Source organism: Canis lupus, chromosome 38 (assembly GCF_003254725.2).
Source record: "Canis lupus dingo isolate Sandy chromosome 38, ASM325472v2, whole genome shotgun sequence".
NCBI classification, from domain to species: Eukaryota; Metazoa; Chordata; class Mammalia; order Carnivora; family Canidae; genus Canis; species Canis lupus.
In genome coordinates this window covers 15,771,479-15,793,430 of record NC_064280.1, presented here as the reverse complement: position 1 = coordinate 15,793,430, position 21,952 = coordinate 15,771,479, and the positions used below count along the sequence as shown (strand labels likewise).

The 21,952-nt window shown below is 38.6% G+C and overlaps 1 protein-coding gene across 5 annotated transcripts in view; it reads right to left on the bottom strand.

Moving 5' to 3' along the window:
* The window catches only part of MARK1 (microtubule affinity regulating kinase 1), a 116,630-nt gene that overhangs the window by 57,530 nt on the left and 37,148 nt on the right, over positions 1–21,952 (bottom strand). For all 5 annotated transcript variants that reach the window (XM_025420970.3, XM_025420966.3, XM_025420968.3 and 2 more), the window contains exons 2-3: positions 11,008–11,211; positions 9,758–9,811 (exon numbers count right to left, since the gene is read on the bottom strand). In XM_025420970.3, coding sequence (XP_025276755.1) covers positions 9,758–9,811; positions 11,008–11,211 — 258 coding nt within the window. The remainder of the gene's footprint in view (positions 1–9,757; positions 9,812–11,007; positions 11,212–21,952) is intronic.

Below are 21,952 nucleotides of genomic sequence, written 5' to 3'. Positions count from 1 at the left end.
AAGAAACACTTCAACTGTCAGCTAGATTTGGGTCATTAACACTAAAAATCCAGAGAATTGGGGCCAACTCAACAGTAGCACATGGCTTTAGTAAAGGTCTAAGATGTCTCCTCCTCTTCATGATTCCCTTCACCCCTTCCCTAAACCGCAATATTCCAGCTGGCTCCATGCACACAGGAAAGGGATAAGACTAATTAATGTCAGAGTCTCTGTATCAGCTACAGAGGAAGAGAGAGACAGAGACAGACAGACAGACAGCCAAAGATACATGATCTCTTAGCCCAGAGCAAACTTTTATCAGCAATGGTGCTAATCTTACCAATGTTGCTCTTCCTTAGGAAAGGTGGAGAAGGTTGAGGGAAGAAAGAGAGCTGAAAATTTAGACCATGCTAAGAAGTTTACTTTGAGAAGGACAGTTATTGTTAAAAAAAAAAAAAAGTCGATTACTGTAGGTATCATACGTCACGTACAAGCCAGGAAAACAGGTTCGCAAATACATGAGGTAGTCCCACACTACTATTTGAATTTCTGATTCTAATTATTAGTTCATTTTTTCTTGTTTGTTTTCAAACTGTGACATCCTGATGTTATAGATGTTAACTTACTACTTCAGCTTTGCTGTGGGCTGAAATTAAGGCCAGAGTTTGTTCGTATTTTGTGTGTTGAATTAAAGAGATGAGTGCCGGGTGAAGGCCTGAGATGAGTTTTCTCTATGAGGCAGGAGGGGCCTTTACTGTTGAGACTTCATGACAGCTATTCTAGTTGTTCAGAGGCCTGGATTGTTTCCTTCTTGGCGTTGTGCCAGGTAACTGAAGTGAGTAAACAAGACAGAGATGTACTTCCCAATTCAGTCCTTTGGTTAGGGCTGAAGGTCAGGGTCAGTCAAACCCCATTAGTGTTCATCAGTATTTGCCTCATTTATGAGCATTTTCTGTTTCTCCTCTTAACTGTTCTTTTCCTTCGTACCTCTTTTATTCCTTTCGCCTCTCTTTTTTGAAGGTGGGAAAATCTGTTCTATTTAGAAGTAGCCATGTGGACATGGCTTGGACAATCCTCGTTCTATTTACACCCAAAGCATCGTAGTCAGGGGCCAGTCAAATGCACATTATCTTCCTTCCACCAGACCCGCTCACCGGGTTGCTCTTGGCTTCATCAAGGTCATAGGACACCTTCACTGCTTGTCTGGCCTTGAAGCAGATGCAGAACAACACTGGGGCCACGGGGAACTTGACAAAAGCAGAGTGTTCAGGCTTGTTCCTGTTGGGAGAGCTCTTCTAGGCTGTCATCAGCCACTGAGAACTGGAGGAGGGTGACATTCAGATCTTCTTGTGCCTTCCCACACAGCCTTCTTGGCCTTTCCAGTGTTTGATTCTGATTTGGGTTTAGTGAGGGGCAAGAGCCCTTCTTTGCCTTCACTGTAATCTCTGTAATAATCCTATCCTTATCTTTGATAGCTGTTTACCAGCCTATTGATGAGACGTGTGGGCACCATTTTACCCTACAAGTGACATTCAGTTCCAAGAGAATGCTGGGTCCACATTTAGATGCCCTCAGAGGTGCCCATCCATTGAGGGATTTTATATATGACATGCCTTTATTAACAGAAACCTATAAATTAAACTTTCAGCTTTTAAGTTTCTAGGATCATCATTTCACTCCTTTTTTCAGCTTTCATGCATCTTATAGACATACCACATATTATACAAAGTTATTGTTAATAGCAGAATAAAAACATAAGTGAATTTCTTAAGTTTATCCTGTGAAATGGTAGTTGGAAAAAAGAGATCTGAATACAATTAAATGAATATATATTAGATGATTTCTAACTAAAATAATAAAATGATCATTCCGTATTTTTTCTCAACCTTGACAACTGATAAGTCAACTGTTTGTTGCAAAGTTAAGAGAAGGATATGCTTTTTAAATTACAAGCTGGGCCACTTTCCCAAGTAATCTATCATCTAGATAGATCACAAGATTATAAGATTCTTATTTCTTATAAACTGGTACCAATTTTATATTGCTTGAGTCCTTCCCAAGGCCTCAAACAATTCTGAGCTCAAGCTGGTGCAAAATAAATGTACTATTTAAGACAGCAAATGATTTCAGACAGAAGATATTAAACATAAAATAGATCAAATTCGAAAATAGTTTAAATTAGAAATGATGGAAACATCATCCATAGTGCATCCATAAGGATGGCAAAAATTAAGAAATCTGATAATATAAGATGTTGGCAAAAATGCAGGGCAACAGTAAATCTCATACAGTTTTAGCAGAAGTACAAACTGTGCAACCACTCTGAAGAACAACCTGACATTATCTAGTAAAGTTGAGGATATGCATGACCTTCAGCCTAGCAATTCTGCTTGGAGAGATATATCCTTTTACATACATCTTCACAAAAAGACAAACACAATAATGATCATTGCAGCACTGCTTCTAGAGCAAAAGTGAAAAGCTATCTAGAAAAAAAAGTGAGACACAAAAACACCAGGAACAATCTACATAACCACCAACAAAAATACACAAACTAAAAAAAAAAAAAAAAAAAAATACACAAACTATACTGTATCTGTTAATAAGAAAATGGGTAAGCGTAGAATACTTATACAGTGGTATGCAATTACAGTAGTGAAAATAAATGAACTAGACTATATAGGCTAACATGACTAAGACTATAAGACAATGTTATGTGAAAAAAGCAAGTTGTAAAAGGTTAAGAGGTTTAAAAATAAATAATATAGAAACACACATTCAGATGCAATGAAACGCCGAGACACCTGCACCCCGATGTTTCTAGCAGCAATGTCCACAATAGCCAAACTGTGGAAGGAGCCTCGGTGTCCATCGAAAGATGAATGGATAAAGAAGATGTGGTCTATGTATACAATGGAATATTCCTCAGCCATTAGAAATGACAAATACCCACCATTTGCTTCAACGTGGATGGAACTGGAGGGTATTATGCTGAGTGAAGTAAGTCAATCGGAGAAGGACAAACATTGTATGCTCTCATTCATGTGGGGAATATAAATAATAGTGAAAGGGAATAGAAGGGAAGGGAGAAGAAATGGGTAGGAAATATCAGAAAGGGAGACAGAACATGAAGACTCCTAACTCTGGGAAATGAACTAGGGGTGGTAGAAGGGGAGGTGGGTGGAGGGTGGGGGTGACTGGGTGACGGGCACTGAGGGGGGCACTTGATGGGATGAGCACTGGGTGTTATTCTGTATGTTGGTAAATTGAACACCAATAAAAAATAAATTTATTATAAAAAATATAGAAACACACATATGAAAAGTATCTTTAGTTTGAATGAGAATAAGAAAGATCAAATTCAGAACAGCAGGTATTTCCAGGTAGGAAAATATAGGAATAGAACCCAGAAATAATGCATAAGGCTTCAGCTGTATCTGTAATATTTTATGTCTTAAAAAAAAAATTAGACATGAAACAGTTTAGTCTAACAAATGTCATAAGAAAGCAACTTTATTTTTTAAATGAGAAAGACATTTCGAAGTCCCCATCCAAAAATTATAAATAGTCCAGTTTACTATGTCAACAAACTGCCCAACTTAGAAAAAAAATAAGAGTATGACTCTTCAAATAACAAAATGACAACATGACTTTTAAAACAGCCTAATGGGGGGCGCTTGGGTGGTGCAGTTGGTTAAGTGGCCAATTCTGGGTTTTGGCTCAGGTCATGATCTCAGGGTCCTGGGGCTGAGCCCCATGTCAGGGTCCATGCTCCGTGCAGAGTCTGCCACAGGACTCTCTCTCTCACTCTGCCTCTCCTCATCCCGAGCTCACTCACACACTCTCTCTCAAAGAAATCTTAAAAAACAAAACAAAACAAAAACAAAACCACAACCCAAAACAGTCAGGTGGTTTAGTCTAAAGCTCAGAGGAGATGCAGATTCCTAGCCAATTCCATTTCCAAGAGAAAATTCTTCCGTGTCCACACTTCCATAAATCTTCTGTAGTTTCTTGGGAATACAGAAATAGATGTATTCTTTACATCCAGTAAAGGCCAAGCAATTAGAATAGAGGTGTTAAGAGTCAGAGACAGAACAGAAGCATCAAAAACAACAAACAAATGGGATGCCTGGGTGGCTCAGCGGTTGAGCGTCTGCCTTCGACTCAGGGCGTGATCCTGGGGTTCCGGAATCGAGTCCCACATGGGGCTCCCTGCATGGAGCCTGCTTCTCCCTCTGCCTGTGTCTCTGTCTGTGTGTGTGTGTGTGTCTCTCATGAATGAATAAATAAAAATCTTTAAAAAAAACAAAAATGAGAAACAAAACTACTGTCAAGGGTAAAACAAATAAAAACTAAAGCAATTCTTTAGGAGTAATCCTTGGTTATGAGTGCTTAATTTTAAGAAGGGCAGAGAGATTTAACATTGTTGGGGAGACAGCACAGGAGTCCCTGATGAAAGGTCTCTAAGGGCTGAAACATGATAAATGAATGAGTAAGAATTAAGTGAAGGGGGTGGTGTGCCTTAAGTTGAGGCTGGGGTGAAGAGCTGCAAAGGCCTGGTGGCTGGGATGAAGAGTACGACCAGCAGCAGATGAAAGAAAGTACTGAAGGTGGAGGAGCAGGAGATGAGGCAGGGCAGAGGCTGTGGGGAGCTGGTGGGCCAAGAAGTGGAAGAGGAGGTAGGGCCTCACACATGTTGCTAATGAATTTGATTTCCAGAACACCAAAAATGGAATGCCACCTAAAAGTTTAAATGAAGGTATTTTGTATCCTTGATGACTTTTTAAACTGTGTGTGTGCTTGTGCATGTGTGCGGAGGGATGCAAAACGGATGGAGAAAGACCAGCTAGAAGCCTACTGGAGTAGACCACAGGTGAGAGAATAGAGAGAATAGTAGCTTTGTCTAGAGTGGTCGTGATGGGAAAAGATAAAAGCAGGCATTCTCAAAAGACATGTAAGACAAAATCTGCACATCTCAAGGACAGACTAGAGGGTGAGGAAGAGCAGAGTCAAGAATTGTTCTAGGCTTCTGGCTTGCACAACTTGAGGACACTGTCGTTCACTGAGAGAGGATGCTGGAAGAGCACCAGGTGGGCAAGGTACTGAGTAAGTGGGGCAGAGACGGAGAGTTCAGTTTTGGACATTTAAAGTTTGGGCTATCTTTGAGAGATTACAAGAAAACTTAGGGGAGGTCTGAGTTGAAGGCATAAATTTGTGACTCTGCCCACAGCTGAGACAGCCTAGGAAGAGAATATAGAAAGAAAAGAGGACCAAGCTTTGCGGGGTTCTAACATCAAGGCCAATAAAAAAGACAATGACTCTACACAAACACAAAAGGAGGAGCCAAAAAAATAGAAGAAAATATATGGAGAAATACAATCTTCTTTCAATAAATTCTTGTTAGATTAAGAATTAATGAACACATGAAGCTGGGCTCAGTGGCAGTTAGCCTGAACCATAAGACAGTTTCCATTTTAAGTTTTTAAAAAATTTTCATTTCTACTGAGTTAAAAAACCCTAAGTCATGATCAAAGATTGACTGGAGAAAGGAACCAGCATCAGATGATGTGTCAGCAACATTCTAATTGATTACCTTACAAAGATATTTCTCCCTGAAGATTATGTACAGCTCTCAGACAGATTCTAGTCTAGGCTGCTAATCTTATCACACTGAAAAGTTGGAAGACCGGAAGTTTCGATTGGAAGGATAATAGCAAATGGATTCTTAATATGCTTTTTTGATTAGCTTGCTCTGGAAAGTATCTTTCATATTTGGATGCAGCATTTGTGTGTTAAACGTGCCAAATGATTGGTCATTGAGCCTTCTCTCCAATAACAAGAGAGGGTCGACATGGTTTAGAAACATAAAATTTTTGGTCAATGGATTACATGAAACAGTCCCCCCCCCCCCCCCCCCAGAAAATCTAGTTATCTTCAACAAATTTCTGGCTATACATTATAATTATTGGTATCGCCTTTTAAAGGAAAGGAACACCTTTTCCCTCAAAATCCATCATATTTCAGTTTGAAAGATATACTTTCCACCAATTCTTCACACTGTACACTAAAGAGACATCTTTTAATAGCCTTGATTTCATGATAATCTGTTTTCAATATTTCCTTCAAAGCCAAATCAAGATCAGAGAGGTGTGTTGCTAACCACTAATTTCATGGCAAAAGAAATACTGAGTATTAGGTATAATCTTATTTATTCACATGGCAGTACCATTCCCTGCAGAATTACTGCCCCCATATACACTCTCTCAAAAAGGGCCCTCCTGGTGTTTTCATCATTACTAATTTGAAGACAACTTTTGCAGTCTACAACCCAGCTCACAAAATGCTAATAACTCTTATCACTTAGATTTTCACCAAAACACAAAAGAATTGGTCAAGACTTTTCCTTCAAATGGCCTGCACATGTGAAAAGAACAATAAAGTGAAATATGCAATAAAGCATGCATATGTAACTGGTATTTCAACATATGTCCAGCAGAGATATTTGTTAAGGAATACTGCCAAAGAGCTTCCTCGGTTTTCTCCTTGATAAAAATATGTGTCAATAATTATGTTTGCTTTGACAAGTTTGGTTTCTTGATAATTTGCTAAAAGAATTTAATTCTGAATATTGCTCCCATGGCTCTGTCTTCCTCTCCACCTGTAGTCACCATGGCAAAAACTATTTTGTAGAAGGTCTGGAAAACTTAAGTAGCTTACCAGAGAGGATGCTGGGCTTTAGCAGAAAACTCACCAAAATTTATTTAATTTTGAAATTTTTTCTAAAGATCCTATTTATTCATGAGAGACACCCAGAGAGAGACAGAAACACAGGCAGGGGGAGAAGCAGGTTCCCTGCAAGGAGCCCGATGTGGGACTTGATCCTGGACCCTAGGATCACACCCTGTGCCGAAGGCAGATACTCAACCTCTGAGCCACCCAGGCATCCTCTCACCAAAACTTAAATAGCTTACGTCACCATTTGACAATATTTTACACAAAAGATAACACACCAGACACTAGGAGTCAACAGATTATCTCATTTCAGACTTTACTACTCAGCAAATCACTTCAGAACCACTAAGCCATTTTTGTGAATTGGGACTATAATGCAACATAGTGAAACAATGGAAAATGTGAATGCAAATTAATAAACAATATGCAGAAGATAAACTGCACCCATATGGCTAATAGCTGAAAGCAGCTAACACAAGACTTTGTCATCCATTTATAAGCTAATGTGTCGAAGTTTAAAAACCTAGTGTAATTTCTGAGAAAATCGTAATTAATCTTACATTTCGAGACATGAACTATAAATAAAATTGCTTCATTGTTTTGCTTTTCTTCCAACATGATTAGGCTGCTTAAAAGATCCTGGGGATCTTTTAAGTTCATAAACCATATCCCAAAAAACTAATTAAAATGTGAGGTGAGACTCATGGCCCAAAGAAGAAGAGGTAAATACAGCATCGAACTCAAATAATTTTTAAATGATGTAAACTCATTAAATTGGATATCATTAATTCAAAACATGTGATACAAATAACATGGGAATATTATTTGAACAACTTCGAAGCCAAATATGTTTAACAATTTCAAAGACCAAACTGTTTTTGAGAGCTTTATAGTTTAGAAGGTTTGAACAGCTGAGGTATCAAATTTAGGTTACTTTGTCTATCACTGATGTTGGCAAAGGAAAGTACTATTTCTTATAAATATGTTGCACACAGAAGAGAACATAAAGGATGGGAATCAGCTTAAATTCAGATTAAATCCAGAGTAAGATTTAATGAAACACTTTTGAAAACGAGATTAAAATGAATCCTTCTTTCAAATATATGTTATCATTATCTGCTTTTTAATAAGTATATCTATGACATGGACAACATATTTGGTTATTTCTAACCTATAGGACTTCACTGTCAATGCTAAGGAAAACAAACAGATTACTTCTCCTTCCATTATTATTATTATTTTTTAGATATGACTGACTGGGAGATCCTACTGGCCAAATGTTGAATGTTCTACAATGCACAGGAACTAACCAAACCTTGATCTGTTGTTTGTTTATTTTCAAAACTCTTAACTGAGAGCAAATCTATGAGCATAACTGAAAATTATTTTTAAAAAATGACATATACACAGCGTACAGGCTACATTTAGTGAATGTCGAGCTTTCCTTGGATTTTATTTTCATAGATTAAAGAAAACAAAATTGCCATCATTCTTTATATGCCTATTTGGAAAAGCAACACTTCATCAGCAACATTAGCAAAATTTACAACAGAAATTACTTGTCATCAAGTACATTTTTTAGTTATTCAGATAAATAAAGCAACATTCAGCTTCGCATTTGCGTGTTTCAACAAGTGCAACTGTAGTTCTACAGCCTTCTCTGGGCCCCTTTGGGAAAGGCATTGTGGGGGTCATATTACTGTGTATCTAACCAGCAAAACAGGCCTCAAGTAGTTCTAAATGTCACTTAAAATCACTCTGTTTACCAGAGCAACTCACAGATTAATGGAGGAAGAGTGGAAAAGCCAGATGGGCGATGGACAAGGCCACTGGGCACAGTTAAGCACTTTGTGCATTTTTAAAAGATTCTCGGCAGAGGGGTGGCAAAATATGTTCCACTGTGGTGCCAGCCGAGGAAAAAAGAGCATCTTTGGATAATTTATCTGCCCAGAGGGGATGCCTTTTTGTAACTCATACAACTACATCATGATTAGCTAACAGACTGGTGCTAGAAGTTTCTCCCAGAAGACATCCATAAGGTATACGATTTCATAGAGAAAAAGAAGAATCCAGCAAACATTTTGTTCTCCCTTATCAGAAATATCAATGCTATGAAAGTTACATTGATTGTTAAATTTAAAAGGAATCTCAGGAAGTAGTACAAAGACCGATCTTGGAGTAGAAATACATAAAATGAGTTATCTGGCAACTGAGCCAAGTGGGAAAGCCTTGATATCAAAGATCCAAATTTTTAATTTAATACTAAAATCACAGAAGGTATAGTTAAACACATTATACTACAAAGTTCGTACATTCAGATTCTGTTTTAGGAACTCAAAATTATCTGTCACATTTACATATGTGACCACGATCCTATTACAGTCTAATAAAAATCACAATCCTATACTAATTTGTCATATACAAACTTAACATATATGGCCTATGTGTTAAAATAATTGCTTCATTCTTAAGGTACTAAAACGTTTATCTGAGAAACTTTTCCAACATAAATAATGAAGCAATCTGAAATAGCTTTCCCAGGTTTAACTAGGGCAATCTCCACCCTAACTCCTTCTTTTCCTCCTCCTGTTTTGCATTTGCACTCTTTCAAGAAGTGCTCAAATTTTTTACTCTATGTTAGCTGAGGGACTAGTTCCTATGGAAGAAGGAAGAAATGCAAGTGAAGCAATAAAAGGAAATCGCCTATGGACAATAGTAACTATATGTTTTTAAACAAAGCAGAATCCTGAGTATTTAGAAACAGTTGTTACAAAATTTTATTCTAAAAAAAAAATTTTATTCTACTGAATTAAAAGGCATAAATTCCTTTCATATGGTGTATGCATTTGAGTGGTAGATACTTCTCAAACTACTTGATAAATATAATTGAAATATTATTAAATATAATTATTATGTTTTATGTATCATGTCTTCATACACTGAGGAAAATTTTACCTAATGGGAAATTCAGGGTAACTAACTTCACAGAATACCATATGTTGATAAACTCAAATTCTAATTACTTACTATTAAAATAATTAAATACCTTTTGTAGACTGGTAGGATTTAGCTGAGTTTTGTCTATTATTTTCACAGCAACCTGAAAAAGAGAATCATTAAACTATATATTTGAGAAAACGTATTTTGACGGATTAAAAACTTGTAAAAAGTCTTCTTCATTCCTAACTAAATGTAATTTAGTTGTCTTTGGTGTTCACATAACTAGATGATAAAGTTGAGACAATCTGGCAGCCTTATGATGTATTATTCCATTGACCTAATGTATTATTCCATTGATGTATTTATTCCATTTAGCATATCTGATTCTTAGTCAATAAAACAACAGCTTTAGAATTTTTTCCACTTCTCTCCCCTTTAAAGTAAAAATCATTGGTATCTTAATCTTTTACTTATGATCTTAATAAGTCACAATTATCAGAGGGAAGAGACCTACAAGCTTTCAGTAGTTTAAATATCATGGGAATAAAATGATTAGAGAAATCAAACACCAGAGCTTGCTTATAGCAGCAGACTAACCAAATGGATTAAATCTAAGTCTCTGCCTAATAAAGCCTGTGTCTGAACAGTTCCTGGAGCCAGAATGGGCAGAGAGGACTAAAATTAACTGGTACAGAGCTAAAGAAAAACTTATTAAAAACAAATTCTAAGTGAGATCTTCATAATGTCTTAACTGGATCCAGGAAACATGAGGTAATATTAACTGTTTTTTAGTTTTTACTATACCAATTATTAAATATTAGTAATAATTATTAAATACACACATTTTTGCTATATACATACACATAATTTAAAACACATGGGATTTTAGAAACCCAATTCTCCTATTGCCTGAGAAAAACATCCGTTTTCAACCGTATGTATAATATGATCTCTAAACAGACAAAAGTCAGTGGGTGATTTTATACATATTTATACCTAATTTATCAGAAGCAGTAATTAATGAGAACTAACTCTGGCCCTGTGCTTGGGTTGGGGAACAAACAAAGTCAGAAATGTTTATAGAAACCATATAATGAAGATAGAAGCCTAAGGAAAGTTCATCTGTAGCACATCTGATTTATGAGAGATGCTACATGCAGGGATGAGTCTTTTCTAAATGTTCAAAGGCCAACTTTTTGTCCCATAATATAGCTCTGTCTACAGATGTTCCATTCACACATACCTCAGTGTTTACCATATTTCAAATGTCATTTATTCCCAGCACCAGCTACAGAAAAGATCTGTAACAAGACTCCAGAGAGGTCCAAGTAAATATTAAAAAGCATGAAAACTTACCTCTCTACCAGTTAGGACATGTCTTGCCAATTTCACTTTGGCAAAGTTTCCCTTCCCTATTGTTTTTTGTAAACGATAATTTCCAATGTGAGGCTGCTCGTCTGTTGCTGACGTAATGGAGTTTCTGCACCGGGGAATGTTCTGTCGGCTACTCGATTTGGTAGGCTGGATGTGCGGTTCAGTGTATCCATCCACAGACGTGTGCTATGAGAAAGGTTACAAGATTTCATTGTTAATGAAATTACATTTGAAAAAGGACAGTTAAAAAGACTACAAATGAAAAAACAAACAAAAAAGACTACAAATGACTTTCATTGATAAATCAACTTCAATGAAAATACATTGGGCTACATGATTTATTTTTTATTTTTTATTTTTTTTTACTTATTCATTCATGAGAGACACACCGAGAGAGAGAGGCAGAGACACAGGCAGAGGGAGAAGCAGGCTTCATGCAGGGAGCCTGATGTGGGATTCGATCCTGGGTCTCTAGGATCAGGCCCTGGGCCGAAGGCAGGCGCTAAACCGTTGAGTCACCCACGCTGCCCGGGCTACATGATTTTTAAGTGAGAGGATTCTGTTTACAATTTCTACTTGACTTTCGCTCACTTTGCCGGGGGGGGAATATAACTATTTAAAATGAAATGTTCAGGGGCGCCTGGGTGGCTGTCACTTAAGCATCTGCCTTCAGGTAGTGACCCCGGGGTCCTGAGGTCCAGTCCTCCGTGGGGCTCCCTGCTTCTCCCTCTATCCTCTACTCCTCTCCACTGCTTGCAATCTCTCTCATGCTTGCTGTCTCTCTCTCAAAAAAATACAAGCTTTAAAAAAATGAAATTTTCTTCATAACTTTACAGAGAGAGTGAGCCTGTGTATGAGTAGGGGAGAGAAGGTGGGAGGGAAGAGGCAAAGGGGAGGGAGAGGGAGACAGAATCCCAAGCAGGCTACACGCCCAGCACAGAGCCCAGCACAGAGCCCGATGTGGGGCTCGATTTCATGACCCTGACGTCATGTCCTGAGGCAAAATCAAGAGTTGGATCAACTGAGCCACTCAGGAGCTCCTAGGTATATGCTTTTTTTTTTTAAGATTTTATTTATTTATTTAATATTTATTTATTAGTTTTAAAGATTTATTATTTATTCATTCATTTATTTTATTTATTTATTCTCATGTATCTCTGAGAGACACACAGAGAGAGGCAGAGACACGGGCAGAGGGAGAAGCAGGCTTCCTGTGGTGACCCTGATGCAGACTCAATCCTAAAACCCTGGGATCACACCCCAAGCCAAAGGCAGATGCTCAACCACTGGGCCACCCAGGTGTCCCTAGGTATGAGCTTTTGATTTAAAAAATAATAAAGAGATAGACAGAAGCCATACGGACCATGACTCCTCTAAGGGTGTATCACCCCTTTAAGCTGAGATGACAACACAGCACAGGACTGCTTCACTAAAAGGGCAGACCGTCTTTAAAGCCAAGACAAACAAGTTCATAAATACAGTTCTGTTTCTCCAAACTGGCTCCATTACTTGTCACACTCACTCTTCCATTTGCTGGAATCCAGTGCAGTCAATCGACCACCCAGTTGCCTGTTTCAGGCATCCTAATGCGCCCCTGCCCAAGCCCCTCACTCAGTTCCCCAGGCCTAACCCAGAGCCTCAGCCCTGCCTGCCCGTGACCTGATGCCCGCTGCACTCCTCAGCGCTACTCTCCAGCAAAGGCCCCCCTGTGTCTCGCAGTCCCACACTAGCGACAACTATGATGAGTCCTGTTCAAGGGCAGGCTCAGCACCTGGAGTCCCACGACCAGACTGTTTCACCAGCTCTGATGCTCCTGCTCTTGGTTCAGTGTTGCCCTCATTCTGACACACAGACGTTTCTAGCAGTTTTTGTGAGGACATAGATTCACACGTAATAAACGTTAACATCTTTCTCCAACTAACTTCTTTAAAATAGCTGAAGATGGGTGGCACAAATTGACAAAAGAAAGGAGTGTTTTTTATTTGCGAGGTAAGTGATTTGGCCTTTGCTGTCCTGCCTACACAACTGTAAGCTTGTCTAAAAAATTTTGAGCAGAAAATTTCTTAAAGGCAGTATTAAGGATGACTCCATATACCAATCTCACGCAAAGCATGACTCAAAGTCATTTTCCCATTTGTTATTATTTAAGGATTTAAAAAAAAAAAACAGGAGAAAATCAAATTATGTATGTAAAAGACTCCATAAAACACAAGATCTCCACTTTCAGATTTTTTTCAACTCAGCACAAATTAAAGGGTTGTCTCTGTGTCTTACACACACCTGCAGCCTCAGGCCTCATCGTGAACTAGCGCCTCATTCGTGTATTCTCACAGCAAACTGCTTTCATGCATCTCATCACCCACTCCACTGTACTATCATTATACACTTACTTCTCTGTCTCTGCCACCCTACCACGAGCAATTTGAGGACAGGGATGTTTTCCTTTCATTTTTATATACTCACCACACTGCAGAGCGCCAGACACAGAGGAAAGGCTCAATAAATCAATAAGTCTCAAAGTGTTGTCCCTGAACCAGCACCATCAGCATCATCTGGAAACTTGTTAGAAATGCAAATTTTCTGGCCCTGTTCCAGGCCAGTAGGAAATTCTGGGGGTGGGCCCAGCAATCTGTGTTCTAACAAGTCCTCCGGGTGATTCTGATGCATGCTGAAGTCTGAAAACTGCTGCAATAAATAACATAAGAAGTAGGTAAATACAAAGTTATTCACTGCCTTTTGGAGACTTTTCTATTATCTGAGCACAAACAAGAGATGTTAATTATAATCAATTTCTAAGCATTAACAAGTTGCTATACTCTTTCCCATAAACAGTACTTCTCTATCTGAACTTGTTCTGCAGGGAATGTGGACCTGTCCATCCTTCAAGATTTAATTTTATCTCCTTCTCAAAGAAGATTCCTATGTCTTTCCACAAAGCAGAGGTGATTCCCTCTCTCTTCTGTTGCTATTTTTATGTCCAATACAAATTTCTACTACTAGAACTATCACACCATCTTCTAAGTATGTGTCCGTGGTCTGTTTTCACTGTTAGGCCAGAAGCTCCCATAAGCCCCATAACTTAATATAGTGTTTGGCACACCGAAGGCACCTAGTATATAAAAGCTAAATCAAAGGAACTGGGGGCCCTTGTACTCCTGATGGCCGAAGAGAAGAACTTCTGAGGAATGATTCCTTGCAGTGCAGATATTGATGTGTAAAATACCCACCTCCCAATGCTAGTTGCAAGGCACATCCTGTCATTAAACTATGACAGCCTGCATTACTGGCCTCAAATTTCATGCCCTTCTGTTGCCATGTAACTCTCCAATGTCCTTCCGCTGAGAGTAGGGCTTAGTTTCCTGCTCTTTGGGGGTTCAGTCACATGATCTGATCTGGCCAAAAGAATGAGCTGGAAGTGACAGTATAGCTAGTCCCAAACTAGTCATCAAGAGACTCTGCTGTGTTTCAGATTGCTCTCTTAAGCTTCTGCCATCACCCTGAGAAGGCCTTGCCCAGGCTGACACAAGAAAGATAAGAAATACATGAAGTAGAGCCACTCGCAGCTGAGCCCAGATTAAATCAACTGGTTCCCCAGATGACCCACGGACTCATGAGAAATGATATACGCTTGTCAGTTTAAGCCACTGAGTGCTGGATGGTCTATTACACAGCAAGGCCAGCTGATACACACAGCTATCACTATTTTTATTTTTTTCTTTTTTTTATCAATATTTTTAAATCCAGAGATAAACATAAAGGAACAATAAACAATTAGGGGATTCTTATCAAACATGTTCAAATTCTAGTACTCTGCAACCATAAAAAAGAGGGGTTGCTAGATAATCAATTCCCTAATGAACTCTTTTTTTTTTTTTAAAGATTTATTTATTTATTTATGATAGACATAGAGAGAGAGAGAGAGGCAGAGACACAGGAGGAGGGAGAAGCAGGCTCCATGCCGGGTGGGACTCGATCCCGGGACTCCAGGATCACGCCCTGGGCCAAAGGCAGGTGCCAAACAGCTGAGCCACCCAGGGATCCCCCCCCCAATGAACTCTTGATCAAATAAGCTACATATGGGTAGACTCCTTAACTTTTTTGTATCCCCAGCAAGTACAGTAAAAAGAGGGGTCAGCAAACTTTTTTTTGTAAAAAGCTGCATAATAAATTATTTAGGCTTTGTAGACCATATACTGTCTCTGTTGCATATGCATTCCACCCCCCCCCCCCCCAGCTTCTTAAAAATTTAAGAACCTTTCTTAGTTCAGGGTCATAACAAAAAAACACCAAAAGGCTGGATTTGGCCCCTTGGATAACACACGACCCCTAGTATAACATATACTTTGGGATGCAGGATTAAATTGTTTCTGGATGATCCTACTAACAGAATAGGAGATTCTAGGAAAAGCATGAGTATGGCTATGTCTGTACCTGGAGAGCAGAGGAGAGTATAGAGGGCTTATCTAAATATATTATTTTTTCTCATCCCACCACCTAAGTTGGAAAAGGTAGCATATTCTCCAAAATCCTTTTTAAAAATAAATCTCTTAACTTTCAACATTAAGCATGATCATTTTATGAGCCACCCAACTAATTTAGAATGCATTTGAGTCTTAAATTATAAGTTAAAATAGAATATATAGAAAATATTTTATATAATTTTTTTAAAGATTTTATTTATTCATGAGACACACAGAGAGAGACACAGAGACACAGGCAGAGGGAAAAGCAGGTTCCCTCTGGGGAGCCTGATGTGGGGCTTGATCCCAGGATCCCGGGATCACGACCTGAGCCAAAGGCAGACGCTCAACCACTGAGCCACTCAGGTGCCCCTCTTATGTAACTGATTATAAAACACCCATCCAAAAAGTACCTCCCTCAAAAGCCCATCTTTTCTTAGGATTGCCACAGCGCCACTCAGGAGCAAACTCTTTCCCTGAAGAAACTCTTTGAAGAATAATTTGGAATAACTGATCTTATTCCTTTCTATCAACAGCTTAACTCTCAAATAAAAAACCTGGCAAGGATATGAATTCAGCTCATGCTGGATTAAACAGTGAGTTTAAGAACTATCTCAGCCCCAGGGCTACTAGGTATAAGAAATTATGTTAGCTTAATTATAGAATATCTACAAGTTTTGGTCCCCTGAAACCACAAGTTTAGATCTTGGCATTTCCTTCTTCAAATTGTCCACTCAAGCTTGCCGGAAGTGTGCAGCATATTCAAAGTGATTAAAGGTCATAGTTTCATTAGCTCTTCAACCCTATGTCCCATGGATCCACATTCCAATTCTTCAATAATAGAAATTCTCGTGCCCTCAATATCAACTGAAATGACATGAATTTTTCTACTCACTAGCTATGCATTCTTTGGCAAGCTGTTTAACCTTTATGTGCCTGTTTCCTTATCAGACAAACTGCTAGAAATCATGTCTTTGGAGCAGGGAGGGGGAACCTTAAGGCAGCCACAATATATGCAAAGGAATGACAATGCAAATGGCAGCTCACTTTTCATTAGGAACAATGGAGGTCAGGTGACTGTACAAGATTTTTGACGTGCTGAAAAAAAAAACCAAAACCAAACTGAAACCCCCAATTCTTTATCCAGTGAAAATATTCTTCAAGAAAGCAAGCAAAGACATTTTTAGATGAACAAGAGCTGAAAGAATTTGCTGCCAGAAGACATACAGTAAATGAAATGCTAAAGAAAGTTTTTCTGCCTAAAGGGAAATGACCATAGATGGTAACCTGAATCTACACAAAGGAACAAAGGAATAAGAGATCTGGAAATAAGGAAATATGAGGGTAAGTATAAACAAGTATGTATTTTTTTTAATCTCTTAATTTCTTTAAAAGACATATGACTGTTTAAAGAAAAAATTATAACACCATATTAATGGAGTTGTAGCATAAGCAGACATGAGTATATGTGAAAATAGAAATACGAAGGTAAGGAGAATTAAAATACTCTACAAAACTTACATTTTATCTGAATAAGTACAATATTAACCCTATGGGGACTGAAATACTATACGAATGCATTCTTTAATCTCTAGAGCAACCACTGAATAAAATGCACTAAAAGAAAGGCAGAGACATAGGTAAGAAGTCAAAGAGGAATTGAAATGGAATACTAAAAAATACTGATTAACTCAAAAGTAGTCAAGAAGGGAAGAGAGGAACAACACAATGACAACAACAAACAGATGGGACAAAAACAAAAGAGCAAATTATAGACTTACCAAACAGATCAAGAATTATATTTAACATAAACTGATTATTTCAATTCAAAGAGATTATGAAGTGAACTTTTGAAAAAGGCCCAAATGTATGCTGTCCCCAAGGGATGCACTGCTAGTATGGATACACAGAAAGTAAAATTATGGGGGAAAAAAACACTGTATACGCAAACACCAAGCAAAAGAGAAGTAGGGATGCTGTAATAATGTCCGACAAATCAGACTTCAGCGTTGACAAGGAGTATTGTTAGCAACGAAGTAAAAAGACACACCACCTAATGATAAAAGAGCCAACTCATAAAAGGTAGACATAATAATCTGAAATATAATTATGCAGGTGCTTAATAACTGGAGTGTCAACAGGCAAAGTGATGGAACAAAGTACACAAATCCATGACCATGACTAGAGATTTTAACACCACTCTCTCAAAAGAACCACACACATACATGTCTTGAGGTGAATTTTCATTTTCAAGTGGCAAAATAGTGAATGGTTTCAGTGAAAATAGCAGCTTTATGAATGACAAAAACTTTTAAATAGGAGAAAAAGAATGCTTATTGAAAATGGAAGGCCTGTGGTTTCTCTTCCTGTGTTCCTACGGCAGCCAGGACATTTCTTTATACGCACTTTATATACCGTGGTTGCCTTTAAAAAAACAAAACAAAACAAACTACTTCCTACTAAATCTGTGAGCATCTAAGTGGTAAAGCACTATATCTTTTATATTTCTTAATCAAACAGTGGTTACTGCATGGAATGGACCCACTTGGTGTATTATCTTTTATTGTAAATATCCCAGCTAAATTACAAATAGAAAAAAATCTATTTTATCTCACATATTAAAACCTATTTCAATGAGATGTCAATTGATTTGATGAGAGTCATTACTAAAACAAAATGCCTCCAAAACTTTGATAGCTACTGTCTAATGCATTGCATCAATGCAAAGGGCAGAGCTGCACAGTATGATGACCATGCCTGCCCTGAATAAGTAACTGCATAATTTTTCAAACTTCAATATTATAAGTGATGTTTTAGCTGATTATTTTTAGGAATGGGTATGATTTTTTATTACTTTTTAAGATTTATTTTTTATTTTTAAGATAAAAATGTCATTTTTTTGTGTCATGAGAGACACAAAAAGAGGCAGTGATATAGGCAGAGGGAGAAGCAGGCTCCCTGTGGGCAGCCTGATGCAGGACTCCATGCCAGGACCCCGGGATCAGGCCCTGAGCCAAAGGCAGACACTTAACCACTGAGCCACCCAGGCATCCCAAGATTTATTTATTTGAGAGACAGAGAACATGAGCTTGTGAGCAGGAAAGGGGGGTAGAGGAGTAGAGGGGGAGCGGGGGAGGGGAAGACACACACACACACACACACACACACACACACACACACTCCCTGCTGAGTCAGGAGCCCAACTTGGGGATTGATTCCAAGACTCTGAGATCATGATCTGAGCTGAAACCAAGAGTCAGAGCCTTAACCAACTGAGCCACCCAGGTGCCCCCCAAAATAGGTATGATTTTTAAACCTTAAAAGGATGATACCAATGAAAAAAAGCGGCCAATACAGTTTATTAACAGAGGTCTAAGGAACCAAAAGACTATTTTTGCCAACACCACACAACATATTAAAGAATTATCATTATAGTCAATTAGGGATATGACCAGAAGGAAAAGTTAACTATATGAGAAAAACATTACACTTTATCACCAAATTTGAAAAACACGTAGTACTAAGTGATATGCCTAAAAACCAGAAACAAGGATAGTCCATCAAACATTCTTGCACTCAACATGACAGTAGTGCTAAATAGACCAGTAGACCAGCAATGCCTTTTTTTTTTTTTTTAAGATTTTACTTATTTATTCACTGAGAGGACAGAGATGCAGACACATAAGCAGAGGGAGAAGCAGACTCCCTGTGGGGTGCCTGATAAGGGACTCAATCCCAGAACCCCAGGATCATGCCTGAGGTGAAGGAAGACGCTAAACCACTGAGTCACCCAGGCGACCCCCAGCAATGCTTTTTAAGAAGAGGAAAGTATACAAAAGAAAGATTTATATGTGTCATCTTTCCACCTCTGCCATGAATATAAACACAGAAAATGCAATAAATCAATAAAGCATCTTTTGGAAGTAGTGCTTGAGTTTAACAAAGTTACAAGAGAGAGGAAACATCCTTGATAACTCCTGACTTTCTGCAGGAATCACCTGGTGTGTTGGAACTCCCCCTTTCACATTCAGCTTAGACATTACCTCCCAGGAAAAGTCCTCCAATCACATCAATCTCCCAGTCTCCAATCAGCTAAGCTAGGGTCAAAACTAAGCCCATTTCTGGTCTTTCTAGTTATTTCTAGCAGTGCACTGCCCCAAATTTTGAAATGAATTTTTATTAAAATGATATAGGCACATGGTCAAAAAAGTAAAGGAACCCTAAGAGGTTACTAAGAAAACATCAGTCCCCTGCACCACCCTCCAAACTCCAAGTTTGCCTCCTAGAGTCCTTCCTTTAGCTTTTCCTTCCAATTTTTGCTTCGATGTTTCTAAACATACTGCTTTCATTGCTACTTCTTGATTCATCGGTCACAGACATTCTCTCAGTTTCCTATTAACGGTCAATGAGGATTAAGATCTTTTAGCTCTCCTTCCCCTCCTGTCATCCTCCTAATGCAATATAATCAAATTTTCAGTTAAAAAGTATTGTGTTTACATGATTAGGATTTGTAAATATGAACTCACTGGGAGCCAAGTATTATATTACACCGCTTTCTATTAAATTTCTTTTTTGTCAGCTTCATGGCGATATAAATAATACACAATTCAATTCACCAAATGCAAGCATACAATAGTTGTGACAAACATGTAAAGTCACAAAACACAACAATTAACATGTAAAATAGGTGATCATGTGAGAAGTTCCTGTGCCCAGCCTGCCCTGTCAATGTCCTCCTCTCAGTGATCTTTTTGATATTATACTTTTGTCTTTTCTAGACTATTAGGGAAATAGGTCATGCCGCACAGTTTAACCCTTCAAGTTCATTGTTAACTACTGACATATTTGGAGTGTTTCTAAATTTTGTGTTTGAAGTTTAATTTAATTTTTCCTATATTCATCAGATTTTCTTTGTTCCTTTATTTTCTCCTGTGTCTATTCCACTGGTGGTTCTGTAAAAAGTGTTAGGGGTAAAAGTCAAGGTGCAGTGGGCTGAGGGGCCAATGGGGAATGATACGGAGGTAGTGAGGGCAGATAACGCCCCTGACAAGGTTGACCTTGAAGACAGGGCAACAGTGTGACAGCTGGGGAAGAAAGAGGGTGCGCTCCAGGGAGGTTCTTGTTTATCCGCTTGTTTAAAGATGAGAAGAGACTGGAGCATGTTTCAATCCCAAGGGAAGGATCCAGCAGAGAGAGAGAAGCTGATGAGGCAGGAAAGTGGAAAGATTCAGAGCACATGGAGGGACTGCCCTTAAGCAGGAAGAAAGACACTTCTTCCCTGTAACAAGCAGGAAGGAAGAGAAACCAAATCTAGATGTAGAAACGCTCAAACACTGGATGGTAGGAAGTTGAGGGAGTTCCAGTCTGACGGCTTACTTTCTCTCTGTGCTTGGAGGTAAAGTCATCTGCTAGGAGTGAAGAGAGGCCACACAGGTTTACAGAGAGTAACAAAGATCTGAAACAGTCTCTGTAGAAAGAGGAAAAACGAGTCACCCAAAGAAGCCTAGAGCGGCTGCTGCTGGACAGTACTGACAGTTGAGATGAGAATGGTACCCACAAATTCATCGTGGCTCTCATCTGCATCTCTGAGTCTTTTTTAAAAAAATTATTTATTTGTTTGTTTATTTATTTATTTATTTATTTATTTATTTATTTGAGAGAGACAGAGACAGAGAGAACATGAACACAAGCAGGGGGAGTGGCAGGCAGAGGGAGAAGCAGGACCCTGGGGGACCATGACCTGAGCTGAAGGCAGACGCTTAACTGACTGGCCACCCTGGCGCCCTGCACTGAGTCATTTTCTCCAACAATACCAAAATGTCCACAGACTGGTTACTGAGGAGGCAGACATATGAGTTCATCCTGGTCTGGAGTTTGACAGACACGTATCAACAGAGAGAAAGCAGCAATGTGAGTTCAGTTATTGGTGAGTTACAGAAGTGATGGCCCATAAAATCTAAGCTGGATAGTGAAGGGGAAGACAAAAAAAAGAGTTGATGGATAGGGAGAGGTAGAGGCCAATATACTGAAAGGCTAGATGAGATCAGAAAATGATTAAGGGAAGGCCACCAAGAAGAAAGCCGCTCGATGGCCAGGTACTTGCAGTCAGAAGTATGGGGGGCTGGATTAGTGATACTGGAAGGACAGCTGCCAGGTGCAACTAGCATAGGATGTTTTATTAAAAAAGCACCAAGAATTGTTCTGCCTTTTTCCCCAAATATGTTCTTACATGTGCCTGTTCTATTTTTTTAATGTTTTAAAGGAGTGTGCACTGAGCTTCAAAACCACATTATTAGAATGATCTATGATTTTCATTGGTTACGTTATTCAATTAAAGCTTCTTACACCCCTGTATTTCTTTTTTTTTTGAACCCCTGTATTTCTTTCTCAGATTTGCTTTTATCTAGTTTGCAAATTTTTCAGGTAGGTGTGCATATGATGGACTTTCTGAATCACTGCAGCTCACA